General features: G+C 50.1%; 6 protein-coding genes across 6 annotated transcripts; 2 read left to right on the forward strand and 4 right to left on the reverse strand.

Moving 5' to 3' along the window:
• Nucleotides 1-235: 235 nt before the first annotated feature.
• EPUS_07906 (uncharacterized protein) lies at nt 236-1,014 on the reverse strand (the record flags this gene model as incomplete). The annotated part of the gene is made up of 2 exons (XM_007803693.1): nt 236-714; nt 783-1,014. The coding sequence occupies 2 exons, from the start codon at nt 1,012-1,014 to the stop codon at nt 236-238; spliced, it is 711 nt and encodes a 236-aa protein (XP_007801884.1).
• A 1,602-nt stretch (nt 1,015-2,616) lies between these two features.
• EPUS_07907 (uncharacterized protein) lies at nt 2,617-3,126 on the forward strand (the record flags this gene model as incomplete). The annotated part of the gene is made up of 1 exon (XM_007803694.1): nt 2,617-3,126. The coding sequence occupies one exon, from the start codon at nt 2,617-2,619 to the stop codon at nt 3,124-3,126; it is 510 nt and encodes a 169-aa protein (XP_007801885.1).
• A 266-nt stretch (nt 3,127-3,392) lies between these two features.
• On the reverse strand, nt 3,393-5,032 carry EPUS_07908 (uncharacterized protein; the record flags this gene model as incomplete). Its single annotated transcript, XM_007803695.1, has 2 exons — nt 3,393-4,833; nt 4,890-5,032. 2 exons carry the CDS (start codon nt 5,030-5,032, stop codon nt 3,393-3,395), a joined length of 1,584 nt encoding a protein of 527 aa, XP_007801886.1.
• A 2,935-nt stretch (nt 5,033-7,967) lies between these two features.
• Nucleotides 7,968-10,361, reverse strand: EPUS_07909 (uncharacterized protein; the record flags this gene model as incomplete). Its single annotated transcript, XM_007803696.1, has 8 exons — nt 7,968-8,835; nt 8,982-9,030; nt 9,084-9,141; nt 9,194-9,380; nt 9,434-9,458; nt 9,512-9,582; nt 9,638-9,691; nt 9,745-10,361. 8 exons carry the CDS (start codon nt 10,359-10,361, stop codon nt 7,968-7,970), a joined length of 1,929 nt encoding a protein of 642 aa, XP_007801887.1.
• A 2,715-nt stretch (nt 10,362-13,076) lies between these two features.
• EPUS_07910 (uncharacterized protein) lies at nt 13,077-16,613 on the reverse strand (the record flags this gene model as incomplete). The annotated part of the gene is made up of 1 exon (XM_007803697.1): nt 13,077-16,613. The coding sequence occupies one exon, from the start codon at nt 16,611-16,613 to the stop codon at nt 13,077-13,079; it is 3,537 nt and encodes a 1,178-aa protein (XP_007801888.1).
• Nucleotides 16,614-17,189: 576 nt separating this feature from the next.
• EPUS_07911 (uncharacterized protein) lies at nt 17,190-17,930 on the forward strand (the record flags this gene model as incomplete). Its single annotated transcript, XM_007803698.1, has 1 exon — nt 17,190-17,930. The coding sequence occupies one exon, from the start codon at nt 17,190-17,192 to the stop codon at nt 17,928-17,930; it is 741 nt and encodes a 246-aa protein (XP_007801889.1).
• Between the last annotated feature and the right edge of the window lie 467 nt (nt 17,931-18,397).

Raw genomic sequence — 18,397 nt, forward strand, 5'->3', positions numbered from 1 at the left:
TCACCTGCAACGCAGCTAATGATTCAATAGAGGGCAAGCGAGGTACATTTGTGGCAAGGATATCTGTACGAGCTCAGACATTTAACAGAAAGACCCGGAGGACCGAAGGAATCCTTCGTAGAACATATTCATTGCCACGTTCCTTAGTTGCGTGTCGATCGAGACAGATATTACCATTACAACGTACATGACAAGTCAGTTGACTATTCTCAAAGCTTGCTAACATGATCGTCCATCACCAGAACATGAGCAGCGCCCCAAGGCCACCAAGGCTGAAGTAAGCAATCCCAGTATCCAGGACTCTGCCCGCACCGCCAGTATACTGAGCAGGAGGAGAATATGTGGCGGTTATGTTAGATGTGACAGTCGCGTTGGAGGATGTGACAGGTGGGTAGGCTATTTCGGCTGTTGTTGTTGCGGACTCGGTAGAGATGGGATAGATTGTGTACTCTGTCGAGCTTGTTGTTGCAGAGCTCTCGACCTCTGTGTAGGTGGTCAGGCTTGTATGTTCAGTCGTCGAAGTCGAATACTCGGTCGTGGCAGAGCTGATATATTCGCTGGTAGCACTCGTGGTCTCGCTGATGGCGGCACTAGTTGCTTCCGGACCAGTAGGAGGAATGACGCTCAATGTGATAGTGGCGCCGCATTGGTCAAGGGGAGCACCGTCCGGACAGCAACCTCTGTCTGTACAGTAGTAACCCGGATCACAGTATTCTACGTCATGCAGGTCAGCTATGTCTCGATTCATCAATCCGCTTTTGGGAGCTTGAGGGTTGACCGACCTCCGTTTGAGCAGCATTTCTGTCCCTTGGTGGGGTTATAGCAGAGTGAAGGGTAAACACATTGTTCGCTTCCAGCACCGCAAGACCTCGCACACGTTACAGGTTCCGGAACTGGAACACAGACGTCACGCTTCTCGATGCCGCCCGCCATGAACGATATGCTCTGCATTGTCGTTGCAGCAAGTGCCGCAGTGGCAGAGCTGATGAGCACAATAGCTGGTGGGAAATGCATGATGGACTGCTTGGTTGAATGCAAAGAGGAGTTCAGACGTTCGAATCGGAAAAGGTTTGGCGGTCTGGAGTTTTGACTGGGAAATGATTGTTCAAAAACAGTATGAAAGACGTCCTTCATCACCAGAGCATCACTGGGCTTCTTATGTTCTCACATCCAAGTAGGAAATTGCATGTTCGTGAAGCTATTCAACCCCCTTGACCATGCATGCTCGTCCCGTGCAATTCGCTATAAAGAGGCTGAGACTCTCAAGGCATTTTATCCAATGACATAAAAGAAAAACAATAAGATGCCAGACCAACCTTTTTTGGCAGGAGATATAATGCGTATAGCTCTGTTAGATCCAATAAAATGCTGCATCTCTGAAACAGACTCTCGTATTCGCAAGGCACAGATGGCAGCCTCATGGGGTGAGTGGCCATGGTGAAATGTGCCTGTCAGATTTAGCGGCGAACATCGGGCGACAGGCTATTTTCGGACCATGGACGGATCGCGTATCGGGACACAATTTCTTTAAGCGATAGATTCTGAATGCCAAAGCCGATCTTACTATCGAGAAGGGTGAAAATGGGGTCTAGTAAACCCATTATACTCGTGTGACCTTTGTTCTCTCTTTTGCTCATGTCAGCTTTAATTAAGTTTTAAGAGCCTATGGATGATTCGCTTTTGGAGGGCGAGAGATATCCACGTCAATATCCCGAAGGTTAGATAGTTGATGTACGTAGTAGTGGATGCGTGCTCTGTAAAGAAGACAGGACGAGGACAGGAACAGGCATGGTCGTTTGTGCGAGTACGGAAGTGAGGGGGTCTAGGAATTGATCTAACGATGCAGAGATTGGCGTTAGGAAAGGTTTACCCATGCCCTCCTTTAGAGTCACTTTACGACAGTGGTCATCTGGAGTGGTGTTTCAAAAGTAGTTGACAGCCACTAAATCGTAGCTGCCGAGCTATTCACCTTGGTTCAAGTTCAGAGTGTTAGTGTACTGAAAGCCTTGAGCTTGACGGGCTTGTCTAATTGAATCTTAGGGGCGTCAGAGCTCTGAAAATCAACTCAAAGCCTATTAGAGATGTCCAAGAATCGAGGACGATCTCTATACTTTAGTGGCTGTTGCTGACTGGTCTAGGGACCGGTCCCTTAATGATGTTCGTCCGCTAGCTACACCACGCCAGTCAGAGTGGTCAACTTTTGAAACACGACTCCACAACCCACCAGTTCTTCCTGGACGTGCAAAGGTTACCTGGACTGCCAAGCAGGCATCAACGCACGATATCACCTGATTTCGTGACCAAGACGCGCCGGTGCTCGTGTTGCTCTCTCACCATGCGGGGAAGTCGGCTCAACATCTTTCCCCTGCTATCAAGAACGCGGGAGTATACGTACGTAGGGAGATGCTGAACTCGTATCCGAAGCTGGCAATATGGGTATAAAGTATGATCGAAATCCGTCGGACTGCCCTCCTCCACCTCAAGGTTGCAATCAGTTGAAGAACAACTGGGAATAAACAAATTGAGTTCATACCATCAAAAGACATACCAAGCTCAATCACTATCAAGAAGTGCAAAAGCAGCTTCGTAAATATCACAACAATTACCTGACCCAGGATGCCCACCAAGCCACCAATGATATTCATCAACCTCCCCGTCTCCTCCTTCCCAGACTCCATAACTTTCTACACAGCCCTCGGCTTCGTCCAGAACAAATCCTTCACCGAACCGGGCAATGTAGCAATGATGTCGCTCCCGCCCTTCGACCCTCCTGACAGCGGAGTTGGCATGATCAATGTCATGCTCCACACCCACGAGAAGTTCCAGGGTTTCATGCCCCCCGGCAAGCAGATCGCCGATGCTAAGAAGCGCACCGAGGTGCTGTTGTGTCTGAGCTGTGAGTCGAAGGAGGAGGTGGATGAGATGGTGGAAAAAGCGGTGAGAGCCGGTGGGAAAGGGCAGGTGTGTCCGAAGCAGAATGTGAGCGAGGCGATGTACGGAGATAGCTTTGAGGATTTGGATGGGCATGTTTGGGAGCTGGTGTGGATGAGTGAGGCCATGGTGAAGGGAGAGGAGCCGCCAACGAAGACGATGAAGGGGGAGAAAGAAGACGAGAAGAAGGATTAAGGGAAGCAGAGTATCTGTAGGTCGAGCGAGGGGCAAATAGGGAATGGAGGTAAGACTGTACTAGGGCAAGAGGGTCGTAGAGGACGTCCTGCTGGTGGTAACTCCGTAGCATGCCCCTACTACCATCGAGCGTGAGCAGATTTTTCTACAAGGTCAGATCGAATCTAGCGTGCAACATTCATAATCCGTGTCAATCAACCTACCGGGGTGAGAAATCTAAAGAGATTTTTTATACATGAAGACATTAAGCATCCTCATAGCTCAAATCATGCTCTGGCCGTTCTGCCCAGCGCAATCTGAAGAGCCACAGCAAGCACAGCTAGTGCAGCAGCTCTTAAGATACCCCGTTTTGCGCTACCACTCCCCAGGGTAAGGATATACCTGATGAACCCGAACTTTATGTTGCCCTCTCTATCAAAATTGGGTTTTGATACGCTCATTTTCGCATACTGCTCGTACTTTCCCTCGTATGGTGGATATCTCACCGCGAGCAACTTCTCCATCCATCGCGGCGTTGTGGTCACTGACCTCCTATGAACAAAGCAATCAAAAGACGCTCTTCCGCGATAAGATCCCGAGCCACTGTCGCCCACGCCACCAAACGCTAGTGTCGGTATGACACCATGGGTCCAGGCATCGTTGACGCTTGCACCGCCTGACCGTACCTCTGTTAGGATTTTCTCAACCTCGTCCTTCGACCCAAATGGATACAAACCAAGAGGGGTGGCGTGCACAGAGTTTGCAATTCTGATTGCCTCGTCTAGATTCTCAACTGGCATGATCGGTATTAGGGGGCCAAATGATTCTTCAGTAAGAAGTGAATCCGATGGATCAGAGACCTCAATCACTGTTGGCTCAATGAACCTTTGCTCTGCATCCATGGTGCCTCCTATCACAATCTTGCCGGACGTGTTGTCAAGCATCTTCTTGATGCGAGAAAATTGCTGATTGCTGGCAATACGTCCATAATCTGGTGATTCCTTGGCTCCATTCGGGAAGAAGTCAGCCATCGCCGATTTCAGCTCTGCCACCAACGTGGGAACTACGTCCTTATCAACGAGGATGTAGTTTTGACTGATGCACACTTGACCAGCATTGAAGATCTTGCCCCACAGTAGTCGTCGTGCCGCAAGATGGATATCTGCCTTCTTGGTTACGATTGCTGGATTTCGACCTCCAAGCTCTAGAGTGACCGGTGTCAAGGTCGGCGCAGCAGCTTTGGCTATTATCTTGCCCACATTGGCTGATCCTGTGAAAAAGATCTTGTCCCATTTTTCGGCGAGCAAAGCTTGAGTCTCTGGAATACCACCGTTGATCACTCTATAGCAGGATGGATCAACTGAGACAGCAAGAATCTTTTGCATGACCGCCGCACTTGCCGGAGCTTGTTCCGAAGGTTTCACGATCGCAGTATTACCGCCTGCGATGGCGCCAACCAGCGGACCGAAAGTGAGATTGATAGGGAAATTGAAGGTTCCGATGATCAGAACACAGCCCAACGGATCTTTCCGTATTCTTGGGCGCATAAAGTAGTTCGTTAAGGGGATGTCTTCGGGCTTCTCAACCTTTGCCCACTTCTCTAGATTCTTATTGACGAAGATGATATCGTTTTCGACCCATTTAATCTCTGAGAGTTGAGTCTCGTAGACGCTCTTTCCCAGGTCTTTTTTGCAGGCTTCGATGATTTCGGCTTCATGATCAACAATCCTAGCAGTTTCTGTGTCAATTGTGTGACATTCTTGTTCAAGTTATGATTAACTTACCCCCAGTAGAGCTTTCGCAGCTGCCTCAGCCTAAATTCGATAGGTTTCGTCTTCTGGGTAAAGAAGGTCGAGCGCACTTCCTCCACAATCTTGGGAATATCGTCAATGGGAGTGTTTGCGAAAGGTGGTAAGTTGGGAGCCATAATGTGTAGACTGGTTCCACAAAAGGAGACTGTATGTAAATGAAGATGCGAAATAGCTAGAGTGATTCTGCAGCCTGCGCGGGGCAAGTAGCCATTTCGGCCGAAATTGCGAACCTCGGTTCGAATAAGTACTTACCACATGACTCTGCACTATCACGACGTCCTCTATAATCGACCCAAACATTCCATATTCAACAACCTTGATACCCAGCCATCATCTACGGGTCAGCTAACAACACAACCGTACAGTAGAAGCTCCCGATTTGCGAATGCAAGTTGTAGTAACGCAGTGTAGAGACAGACCATGTCGACCAAGAACAACATAGGATGGAGTAAAGTTCTTGCTGCATGACGTACTGTGCATTGCGAAAGTATTGCGAATCCTTGGCGGATGTGCGAAGTTGCTGGCTCCCTGCGCCCTCAGACAGAAACAGTTGATAGGGGCTTAATAAATAGACAAGTTATTAGATGTTTTCTATGTCAAATATTGCCGAGCTTCATCTGGTTCTTCTGCTAAAGATAAATAGATAAATAAGATTGCAGATTCGAATTAACAAAGTTGATTCTTTTACATAGTAGAATCCTACTTTCTTTGATAGAATCTCATACGATCAAAATCTATGTCAAAAGAACCAGACGAAACACAGTATTATACTAGTAGTATTTAGAGTTTATTCAATCTCAATATGAAATATGTGGAAGACTTGTAAGGACTGTTTCTGTTTGAGGGCGCGGGGAGCCAGCAACTTGAACTCCGCACATCCGCCAAGGATTCGCAATACTTTCGCAATGCACAGTAATATCCAGAGTTCCGTGTCATCCCGGCACAGAGTCTGGATCCTAAAGGTCCTGATAGGAGGTGAGTATTCACCAACTAAATGATTGACCTCCCCCCTGAAACTCACGGAATGACATCTGAGGAGCTGTTCGTCGTGACAATTTCCTGATTCAAAACAATGGTGTTACGACACTTTAAAAAATTCACTCGAGATAATCTGGATATGCTTATTGGTCACGACTTTCATGGCGTAAACCAGTAAAATACTATGTAAACACCCCGCTGGGGGGCAGCAGGGGCCAGTAGGGAAATTATATAGAATATTCGACGGGAAAAGAGGGACCACTATGCGCTCGTCGGGCTTGTCGTGGCGATACAACACCGCACACTCTCGTTGGCTTTGATGGGCGGAAGCTTGCAAAATCGGAATTGCTGAGCAAAGGGTTGGGCAGACGCCACGAGCTAGTAGACTCCGGCACATGTTGCATTGAATATTTGGGAACTTTTTTCTTTCTCAAGCTTTTCGTCTCTCCCCACCCCGACAAAAAATGGTCTCGCAGGACGACCCTGAGAAGCAGAGCCGGTGGTCTTCTATGAGGATGTCGACCAGGGTGGCCATGTCAAGACCCTAAATTTTCCAGCAGATCGGATCCAAAGAAAAACCATCACCAATCCTGGAGAAGATTCTTGCTTTCGAGTCAAACCGAAGCTTTTTACATGCGTCCACGGCCAGATGGATCAGATCTCGAAGACGCCGCAACCTTAAACCTGTTAGAAGCGCAGTTCGTAGTAGTCGTTGGTAGTAACAGAAACAGGTTCAGATCCCCCGGTATCAGACTTGAATTCCGCAACAAAGATGACCAACCGGGTAAATGCCCACCAAGCGTAGTTGCTTACACACCATTCCATATGCAGAAGAAGATGAACGAAACGAAAGAGGACCGGGAACACCCAATTCAGCGCTGGAGCCACGGCCGGATTCCAAGCCGCAGCCCAAGCACAGCTCAATGCCGTCTAGCAACGCACCGCAACATACCAGCGAAGTTATTTCGCCCGTGGTTCCGCCGGTACAAGTGACAACGAGGAATTCGACGTGGATGACAGTGTCTGGTGGGATTTGCAGGAGAGCAAGAACCCACACCAACAGCATAGGATCCGGCCAAACTGCCTCTTCGCAGTGCTCCTGCAGCGCGAGACTGAGGCGGATTTCATTGGCGATTTTCGGCTGAACGTCGATTGCTGGGACGTGGCAGAACACAAGAGAGGAAGTAGAATTCAAGACCGGTCAGATAGTTGTCAGATGATCCCGTTAAACTTTCATCTAGGGTATCCTCCTTAGGCGGGTGTATGAAGGGATTGACCCAAATAACCTAGGAGAGTGGGCTGTGGGTAAACATTTGGCCAAAGCTGACAAAGATTCTGGGATTGGAACCCCTGGCTCCTGCATAGGTTGTTAGGAAGTGACAGAAGAGCTGTGCGAGTCTTGTGAAATATGGTATCTAACAGCCCTTACTACGTACTTTCGTATGATGGTTTCTTTAATATCATGTTGTTCAACGGCACATTATTTCAACGTTTAAAAGCCTTCCGGGGTTTCCACTCTTCATGGGTCGCATTACCACTTCTCTTTCCGCAATCGACCACAGGACATGGAGAACAGGGCTTCCCGTTCGCTCAGCCATACTTAAGCCATGTGCCGGCTAGTTAGTAGTTGGGTGGGTGACCACCAGCGAATACTGGCTGTTGATTGTTTTTTGCCCTTTCTTGATCCTATTTTCCCTTAACCCATAACAGTCCGCCGTACCAAGCAAGGCGAGACTCAAGATATATGATGGCCGAATTGAGTACGGCTTAGACTACATGGAATGAGAAAGTATACTTTATTACCATATTTTCCATGACTTGCGATGAACTGATAGCAACCAGCTCCGTGATTAAGATTCATTGAATTAGGCCTAGCATGACTTAAGTTGATCCTGGAGTACGCTGTGCCCACATTAATTTAATTGTCCAGTGTCCCATATCTAGCTGAATCTATTCTTCCACGCCAAATATCTTACCCAAAACCCGGCTCATGCCTTCCACCCGGCTGTCCCGCTGTCCCGCTGTCCCGCTGTCCCGCTGTCCCGCTGTCCCGCTGTCATAGCTCCCACCCGTTTAGGTAACAGCAAATTTCGACCTCGCACGGAGCTTGGCGCCATAATAGTAAAGCCCAAACATGCCCACCACCCCTCCGACCGCGAGACCAGCAAGGATGGAGACACCCCTCCCCACACCGAGATTGATGAACAAGGGGCGCGCGAAGATGACAGCGCCAGCGGCGAGGGCGGAGCGCCACGTATCGTTCGTGGCAAAGAGGGACGCTGCATACTGCGGGTAGCTGAGAGGCAGATACATGAAGATGCACTGGAAGAGGACGAAGCCTGACGCAGCGAAGGTAGTGATCCCGATAACGCTGGCGATCCAGTGGATGTCCGGGTTGGATGTCCAGCCGAAAATGAAGAGCCCAATGGGGATACCGAAGCTGGCGAAGACGGCGGGGACGAGACGGTGTTCTTGTGCTCGAAGACCATTCTTGACGATGTCGGGCTCCAGGTACCAGTAGACGTATGAGCAGTAGATGATGATGCCGAGAATGCATGCGACTGTGATACACACGAAGACAATGCTTGTCTCTCCGAGGTTGAAGCCGTACATGACTGGGTAGACCAGGGGGAATACTTCGAAGAAAGAGTAGTAGATGCCGTACTGTAATGCGGTGTAGATGTTCGTGAAAAGCACGGCCGGGTCTTTGATGGAAATTTCCACCGGTACCACAATGGAGTTCCAGATCACTGTTCCGATCTTCATGTTGCCTTGGTCGACTTCAGATTGAGCCTTCAACCGGCCATTACCACACTTGGCGCGGAGACGTCGAGCACGACGCAAGAGGATGTTGGAGGAGGAGGTTTCCGGCATTGCGACGAACATGAGGATGAACACAGGAGCCGACGCCCACAGCACTTCCCAGAGAGACCATCTCCAGCTGATAACAAAAGTCAGCATAACATACAAGGATTGTAGCCGTTTTGTTGCCCAAATGCATTGTTCCTCCTTATAATGCGGGTAGAACCCAAAGAGCAGCAAAGTGACACTCGGTAGTGCCGGAAAGGGGGTGGGCGGTTTTCTTACCCTTTGGCTGTGACGGCGAAAGCTGATAGAACTGGACCAAGGGCAGGAGCTTTGCTAGCTGTTAGTCAAATGACAGGCTGGGAAGATACTTGAATTACGAACCATTGAATGCTGCTGCGACCCAGAAGGTTAACGCGTAGGGTAACTTCAAGAAAGAATACTAGAGCCGCGGTCAGTAGATAGAAAAGTCTGGAGGTAGGTAGTCTTCATACCATGTCTTGCATAGTGGCTCCTCCAGTTGCCAAACACGGTGACCCCATAAATCCGACGAGGAAACGAAGAACAAGTAATCCTGCATAGTTCTCGACGAGTGCCAAGGGCACACATAGGATAACGAAAAGTGCGAATGACACGATGTACGGCACGTTCCTACCAAAAAGGGGAATCTCCGACAACGGACTAAAGCGTTCGTCAGTGGAGTAGTGTGAGTGTTGGGAATGGACCAGGTGTACCTGAAGAGAAGAGGGCCAATGCCGTCTGCAGAAAATATCAGTTCATGCCCTAGAACCTCGAATGAGGGCAGAACTTACATCCAATAACATACATTGACAATCCCAGCGAGGCTTTCTCGTATCCGACTCCGAAGGCTTCCATCACACCACTGCAACAGGTAAGTGCGTACTCACCATTGTATGGAGAGACTCAGGAGATCATACTATTGGCTCGGAACGTAAATAGAAGACGCAGCATACACGACGAACGTGTAAAGACTTGAACAATCAGCCCAGCTCTCAACAAATGCGGGATAGCCTTCAACGCTCACAAAATCTGGGTTCCAACGAATAGTTTCTTTTTGCTTGACCAGTTCTGTGGATTCGCTGGATCATCTGTGGTATACCAATCCACTAGAATATCTCCGTCCTCATTCCTCTGCGCGACGATGGGCATGTGAAGTTCTTTCAGAGACTGTGCTTCCCGTTCAATATCGAATCGTTCCCGAGTGTAAGCGCGCGTCATTTCTCTTGTCTTTGTACGTGTCAACGCCGGCTGCGCGCCAATGCTAGATCTGATAGGGACATGAGTCGTCTGAGTGTTCATTTTCTTAATATCGTGTTCAGTGACAATGGACTCGACGGTAACATTGGTTTTTTGGGTCTGGAGGGCCTGAAGGTCTGGCCGATCGTGAGCATCCTCGGTCAGCGCCGATGCTTTTTGCTCTCTAGCAACAGCATCTCCAGCTTCCTTCCCGTATGCAGCCTCGTTCGGGTCAAGGTCAGCTTTGTCTTCCACGGTACTCGACAGCGAGTCGACACGTTCGGCATTGCTATAGCATTTGGGGCATTGAAAATCTGCTTCTTCCTCAGGGTATTTCAGGTACTTGTTGCCAGTCAACCAGCGGATGAGCTGTCCAAGGGGAGCTTCACGAATAACATCCGCCATGTCTGATTGAGATACCAAATTTTCTTGAAGCGAAGCAAAGGGACATGGGGGAAGTGCTTAAACTTATAGGTCACAGCAACATAACGAGAGCTTTCCATCGGGTCCGACAGGCTAATGCACACCAACCACCCACCTTGAGCCAAGTACGTGGAACCGACGGGAATCTGCTTTGAAATAAAGACAGGTCCATGACTCCTACCTCGCGTCTCAAGATTCATGCATTCTTGGTGAACACCAAGCATCTAGATAAGGTTCTTCGTACGTTGCACAAACCTGATAAGATCTTGAAAGGACACCAGTAGTAGACTTTTACGGGATTAGGTTTCTGCCTGTAGCAGTTATTGGATGGCTGCTCGCGAGTTGTACGAGCCAAGTGTGAATCATAGGAGATATGGGGGTTGAAATGGGTCTAGCTGCGAGGCAGGCGTGGAAATGCAAGACAGCTATTCGTCTGGCTTTGTTTGTAGTCTCGGTGGCGGGCATGTTGATATGTCAGCACCACAGATGATCCCAGAGATCTATCCCGTGTGGGGTTGCTGATAAATTATTGCTGTATCCCAAGCCTGCTTGGATTGCTCATCCGTCTGAAGGGTGAGGCCAAGTAGACAGATCATGAATGATGAGGCCCAAGTAGACAGGTCAAGCACGACTTTCCGTGCCGTTGATTCGCAATCGCATCCATGAGATTGCAAAAGCGGCATCTTCTCGCAGAATGAGCCCGGACCACCGAAGCAGACCCTGGCCTGAAGCCAATACTCATCTAACTAGGTAGGGTGTCCATTGCAAGAGCAAAGAATTGACAACTACGGGCGCTGAAGACGACTTGCGCTGCTTGAAGCCGCTCATGAAACCTCTCAGACAGGTAGATGCTACAAATTGATATGGTCACACACTCCTACATGATTGCATTATGACTTCACGAACGACGGAACGCAGCCCAAGCTGCCGGCAAGCAAATTGCCGGCTATATGGAACCGGCTAGGCGGATGGAAGTGGGTTGAAAATGCCCACCAGAATACTTAACATATGGGAGTTGAAAAGCAAGGACTTTATGACCTTTCACAGCCAGCACCTCTCACCATGGCCAACAATTTCACACTATGAACCTTAAACGCATACTCCACAGGTCCCAATCCTTACAAGATCGCCATCGCCCTTGAGTACCTCTCACTCGCCTACGAAGCACGACTCTGGGACTTCGGCGACGACCCTCGGAAAGGAGTCAAAGGAAAAGCCTTCGTTTCCATCAACGAGAATGGCCGAGTCCCCCGCTCTCTAGGATCCCAACACCGGAGGGGTGTCATAGGAATCCGGCGCCGTGATGAACCACCTCCTTTGCACCTACAACACAAGATAATGTCTTGGCCCCGCGGCTCATCAGAACAAGCGCGTGTCAACTTTGAGAAGTGGATCCTCTTCCGAAGAACGAGGACGCGCTGAAGCGGTATACTGCTGAGAGCTTGCGACACTTTGATGTTCTGGGAGGGCAGTTGGGCAAAGGCTGGGAGTGGTTTTATCCTACCTGCTGGATTCAGTGCTGTGGACGTGCATTTCTATCCCTGGGTGAGCCGGTATGGATACGCAGGTTTGAGTTTGGAGAAATATCCATTGATAAAGAGGCCAGGGAGATACAAGGCGGTCGAGGCACACGTACACCCACCATCTCACCTACTTCCAATACCTAAGCCAAGAAAAGAATCGCACCATCCACTCAACCCCACCGCTTCATCATCTGTTCCTGCCACAGACTTCGTGCTGACGCATTACAGAAACATGGAAAACGACGCTTTAGATGTCAGAGATATACGCCATACAGCTTCTCGCAAGAACGAAGGTGGCATGGTATATAACTCACCCGAACAGGGCAAGGTAGGGTAAGGATAGGGGGGTTGGCTTGTATCGGGATTCGATGTGTCAGGAGCAGTACCAGTGCCCAGTCACAACAACAATAAGAGCCAAAAAAGGACTGGAGTCCAGCAGGCCTCGGCTGGCCTTCTCGCAGCACGCATGACATGATTTGTTTCGTATCAGCTGTATATAAAGCTCAAGGGGATGGACAGAGTGTTAGAGAGGCACAAGAAAAACACAAGGCAAATGCATGCACTCATGTGAGTGAAATCGTCTAGGTAGGGTATCTCAAGACCACAATACACTCCACTCATCTGCATATACACACATACACGCAGCCACCCTTCCTGTAACTATCATCCCTCTCTGCCCAGCCATTCCCCCCTTTTCTCGCTCTTGCTTTTCAACCCCATTTCTCCATTCAATCACTCACTCAATCAATCAAACATCACCACCAATCCACGCGACCACGCCACCCGCCTAACGTAGTACATAGGACGTTTTAATCTGGGATCCCTCCATACTGCGCGTCCGCCCACCTCTCCAACTCCAGCTCCAGCTCCAGCTCCAGCTCAGCTCCAGCTCCAGCTCTGATTCCATGTACCGCATACCATGAAAGGCGAGTATGCACTCTGTGATATGTACCCAAGATGCAGACAAAAGATGTAGATGTGAATAAACACGATGCGCTCAGAACGTAGGCTCGCCTGTAAGCAGGGGAGATGCAAGGTCAAGAGAAGAGACAACAAGAAAAGGTTTGAAAGAACAAACATCACCATCACCCGCTCACTGGAAACGGCAAAGAAGAACTATGGGTCGATGAGGATGGAGGGATACTTCCTCCTCTTCTGGTGTTCGGGGATGAAATTACAGTGCTGCTGCTGTGCCTTGTTCTTCGATCTCCTTTGCCTTTTCCTTCTCCGGCTCCGGTTCCTGCTCTTTCACGCTCTCAGCGTTGGCGTTGGCGCTGACTCGCTCCTCTTCTTCCCTCATTCCGCCACCGCCATCGCCATCTTTCTTTCCGGCTGTGTGCAGATCATCATGCTGCTGCTCCTTGCGAGCTTCAGATTCTGCATCCTTCTTCACCGCAGCAGCGCCATGATGTTCATGTCCGTGTTGGTCCTTTTCTGCGCTACCTTGGTCACCTCTAGTGCCCTCTCCTTCATCGCCACCACTCCCGCCTCCAAGTTCCACCATCGTATTTGTAGGATTAGAAGCCGGGGCCTGAGCCTGCACACCAGCTACAGCTCCAGCTCCAGCACCACCGCCACCCTTCGCCCCTACTCCTGCCCCTGCCCCGCCCTCTGGTGCCATCTTCGTCAGCCTCTCCTTCTCCCTCCGTACCGCCTCCCACCCCACAAATCCAGGATTCCTGAACCGCTCGTTCTCCAGGATATGCCTAAAATAATGCAAAAAAGTCCTCTCATCCTGCGTCTCTCCGCCAACCAAGGAGCTCCCATTAGCACCCTCGAAAACTCTTTTGCGGACCGAGGCCAGCGTGGCGCGGATGCGGGGGAGGTCGGTCGGGTTCTCCACGCCTTCGAGGAGGGAGGATTCAAAGGTTGAGATTACGGAGAGACCGGTAGGCAGGAATGGCTGGTAGGGACTTACTCCTGGTGGTGGGGGCGGTAGAGCTGGCTGGGAGTGCGTTTTTGGGGGTTGAGTTGGTGTTTGATATGGGGCCGTCGGAGGTGGAGGGTGTAGAATAGGATTTGTAGGGCGAGGAGGTTGTTGATGCAAGGAGTTGCTGTAGGCTTCTGGTCGAGCTTGATTTGCGGTTGGAGGAGTCGGGTATGCGGCTGGATGAGCTGGATAAGTGGTCGCGCTGGCAGTGATTGGTAATGACTGAGTGCCTGGTGTTACTTTTGTCGTAGTTGTTGGGTCTGAGATTTGCTGAGCTGGCGGACCTGAAGTGGCATATTGAGGTAGAGACGCCACTGCACCAGATGAATAAGCACCTGCAGTTGCTGGAGGATATGTCATGGTGTAAGCCATGCTACTTTGTGGCACAGTGGTTGGTACCAGATGCCCATACATGCCGTGACCCGGCGGTGGTTGACGGCTTTGCGGGTAGGTATATGGTCCAGGCGGTGGAGGCTGCGGTTGCGGTGGATATCTTGGTTGCGGGGGTGCCGACATTTTCTGAGCTGCTGGCGGAGATCGAGCTCGTTTCTTCTTGTGTTGTTCGATGTCTACTCCTGGCTTGGCTCGATACGAGTACCCTTTGCCAACTCGGTCAACCTTTTCAATGATCTTTAACTTGTCTTCGTTGACATTGTGACGAACGCTGCTTTCCCAGCCTTTTGGGTCTTTGTATCGGTAGAGGAAATGCGGCCATTTCATCTTCAGTCCTCGATAGATGCCCTTGAGATCAAGCGGTTTGGGTGATTCTTTCAACAAGTCGTAGATGAGTATGCTGTAGTTATGCGGTGGGCGTAAAAGGTCCTTTTCGGACAAGTCTTCCAGTTTCGGATATTCTGGCGATTCTGAACGGTTGACTCGAGCTCTCTTTGTGGGAGGGGCGTCATCCGCAATACCCTCACTCTCTTCCTCAAGCTTAGGTGTGACATCGTCGGGATCTTGGGTAGCTGGCTTTCGTTTGGTATATTTTCTTTTGGCAGGCTTTGAGTCTTCTACCTCAGGAACCGCTTTGGCCGTAGTTCGACCAGCTCTGCCTCGGTTAGAAGGCTCGGGTGTGACACCTCCATTGGCTGCTTTTGCTGCTGCCTCCCGATCAGCTCTCTCTTTGGCTGTTCTCTCTCGCTTTGACATGATGCCATCCTTGGGAGGACGGCCAGGACCTCTCCTCTTTGGCTTTCCGTCAGGTCCCAGGACTGGCGGGACCGGCGGCGGAGAAGTCCTGTTGAAGTTCCTGATCTTCACTTTCAGAGGAGTCCTGCCACTAGTGTTGAGAGCCACAGCATCTTCGACACCGGAAGTTGCAGAAGAGGACTCTGCGTTCTGATTTGGACTGTCATCTTCGACTTGGTCGGATTCATCAGACGATTCAATGGAGTTGTGTACAGGAAGCTTGAACTGAAATTTGATGCCCTTGATCTGAATGGACACATCCTCACGTAGAGGAACGATTGCATCCTTGGGATAATGCTCTTCGTTCACAAAGGCACCGTTAACTCCTTTGATGTGGATCTTGAAACAGTCATCCTCCCAGAAAATCTTGGCATGTCTTCGCGACACTGATCGATGGTTGGCAACATCCTGCTCGAGATCGTCTTTGACAGGCGCATGATGGATGGGAAGAAGAAATCCCTCTTCTTGCTCGGGGAAATGCTCTGATGTAAGAGGAGCTGGAATTTCTTCGATTTCACGCTCGTACTCTTCTATTGGATATGCTTGATAGTTAAAATGTGGTAAAGGAGGTTGGGTATAGAGATCTTTCGGATTGACGATTGAAGATGCTGAGTGGTTCGACGAATGTGGCCCATCAGCCTCCTGCCTTTGTCGCTCTTCGTGCGCCTCTTGCGCCTCCCCTTCAACGTCATCCACACCATAAAAACCTCCTCGATCGCTGACAACGCTTCCCTTGACCTGACTGCCACCATCCCGTTTGTTCTGGCTGGAGGGGTGTGAGTTCCCAGAACTTGAACCTTCACCTTTCTGCTGTCGCTGTTGTTCCGCAAGCCTCGCCTTCGCAGCTCTGTAGGCCCGAGCATCTCTACCCAGTTCAAGAGAGTGCGTGGTGATATAGAATGGGCCATCATCAAATTCAAGCTTCGCATATGCCGCTATCTGTCCGGTATCCTGAGCATTCTGTACATTGAGTGGCAGCTCCTCTTCCACCGTTTCCGCCATCTCTCCCTCGAGTAGGCTTGCATGCTGTGGGTCGGCAAACGTTGACAGGAGCAAGTCCTCCTGTGGTTGGGATACATCTGCCATACTGGCTGTAAGTCCATCTAGGGGCAAGACCGCTAGTGAGTCGTCGAGAGCGTGTGCGCCGGGAAAGGTGAAGCCGGTAAAGGTAGGCACAGACATTCCTGGAGATTGTGGCTCCAGGGGCGAGACGGAAGGTCTTTGGAGGTCTGGATCGTGTAGGAGCTTTTCTGGCACTTCTGAAGAAGCGTGTGCAGTCCCATCTTTAGTGAGATGCGACTGCGCGACGTTTGTACGGAGCGCATCCAGAAGGTTGCCCACTGCTCGCTGTGTTTGCTCGAAGGTGGTTTGATCGTGCGGATGAGTAGTCTGGGTATCTGGATTATTCGTGTTCTTGTGCGATAGAAAGGTGGAGGTTTTATGTGATTGTTCGTGTAGGGAATGCTGTTGATCATAACTTATTTCCAGAGCCGAGGGCGAGTCCAGGCTTTTTGACGGCGCGGGCGACCGTGTACCTGTTCGCCTGGACAGATCATGGCCCACCATTGGCGCCGCAAGAACTTGCGACGACATGGAGGGTGGGGGTGGAGGTGGAGGTGGAGGTAGTAAAAGCGGAAAGGGGAAAGACTAAATAAAATTGACGGCGGTGAAGGGACAGAATTGGACGAGATGGAGAAGTTCCACTGCACTGCATGAGGCATGAAGCATGCAGCAAATGCCAAGATTTCGCGATCGGCAGTCGCTGCTATGTGTAATACTACGATGTGTAGTACTGCAGTACAGAGTACTGCGTGTTGTGCTACATACTTTAAGTACATACTTTAAGTACATACATACTCCGTACTACTTGGTAAATTGTCATTCGCCCTAATCTCTCCATTCCATGCGCCAATGAATCATTGCCTCCTGCGAGTAGGCCCGCAGCTACTCCAGTAGACTCACATTCTTCGCAGCACATGGCGATGAGTCATGTGAGGTGGGATTGTGGCCAATATCTTGTCCTCACAGCTAAACTAACTAGGGCTATCCCGGACCGCCCACATGTGCTTGGGAGAGACACCTTACTACCCGTAGAGCGCAGTGCAACCTTTTTGCAAGAGGTCGCCACCTTTATTGTTAAAGCACAGGCTTCGTCAAGGCCCAAAGGAAATGGCTCCCAGATCCAAACCGAAGTCGAAGCACTCCAAATCTCAGAGCGCTGACCCATCCTCGCTAAAAACTTTGGCTAAGACACCACAACGTCCTAATTGGCCGACCTTGACTCCTTTGGTCCCTACCCTTGATCTCACCGTGACAACCCTCCTCCGTAATCAAATCCTTTTAATCCCCAACTTCTTCACCACAACCCTTTGCAGAACCTACACGACCTTCCTCTCCACCCTCCCCTTAGCTACCACCCCCGGCAAACCCAAGCGCGGCGAAGCCGTTCGCGTCAATGACCGCTTCCAGGTCCACGACCCGACTTTCGCTCAAATGCTTTGGACGCAAACCAGCCTCCAGGAACTCGTCACGCATTTCGAAAGTCCCAGTATCTGGGGTGGTGAAGTTCTGGGCCTGAATCCCAACATCCGGGTGTACCGCTACCGACCAGGGCAGTTCTTCGACAAGCACTATGACGAGAGCAATCAGCTCAACGTAGGGGAGCCGTCGATCGGCGCCAAGACGACTTGGACGCTGTTAATTTATCTGTCGAGGTGTGAAGGTGGGCAGACAGTGTTCTATCCAGAAGGGCCAAAGAACGGTCCGATACCAGAGCCCATCGTAGCAGAAGTCGAGCCTGGTCTGGCCTTGTTGCACCGGCATGGAGATGATTGTTTATTGCACGAGGGAAGAGAGGTAAAGGGAGGAGAGAAGTGGGTTTTGAGGAGTGATTTAGTGGTCAAGCGATGAAACGATGAAATCTTATGGATATAGGATGGCCCAACAAATTGGTCGCAATTTTTGGCTTGTATAACACGCATGAAAAAGTAAGAAGTTATGCATCTACAACCTGCCAGGACTAGACCTGTTATTGCTTTGGCCGCTGAAGCCGCTGTCGAAGTAATGCAAGGACGAGCATGCTGTTCGAATGACACTGCAAAAATTGTAAAGATCGACGAGTAACAAATGGGACATTCGAGAAAGAGAAGAGAGATCTGACGCGGCACAACGCTTTGGCGATTCGCAGAGCACAAGAGGCAGTCGCCAAATGTGCTTGATATGGACAATCGTTGCCGCAACATCTGCTCTGGTTCTATTCGCGCAATGGCGACGACTCTTCGTGACTGCATTCAGGCAATCTGAGGGACAAAATACCAATATCCTTGCTTCATCATCCAGAAGCATCTCATTACATAAAACAGAAGGGATATCAAAAT

Source organism: Endocarpon pusillum (genome assembly GCF_000464535.1).
Source record: "Endocarpon pusillum Z07020 unplaced genomic scaffold scaffold2693, whole genome shotgun sequence".
NCBI lineage: Eukaryota > Fungi > Ascomycota > Eurotiomycetes > Verrucariales > Verrucariaceae > Endocarpon > Endocarpon pusillum.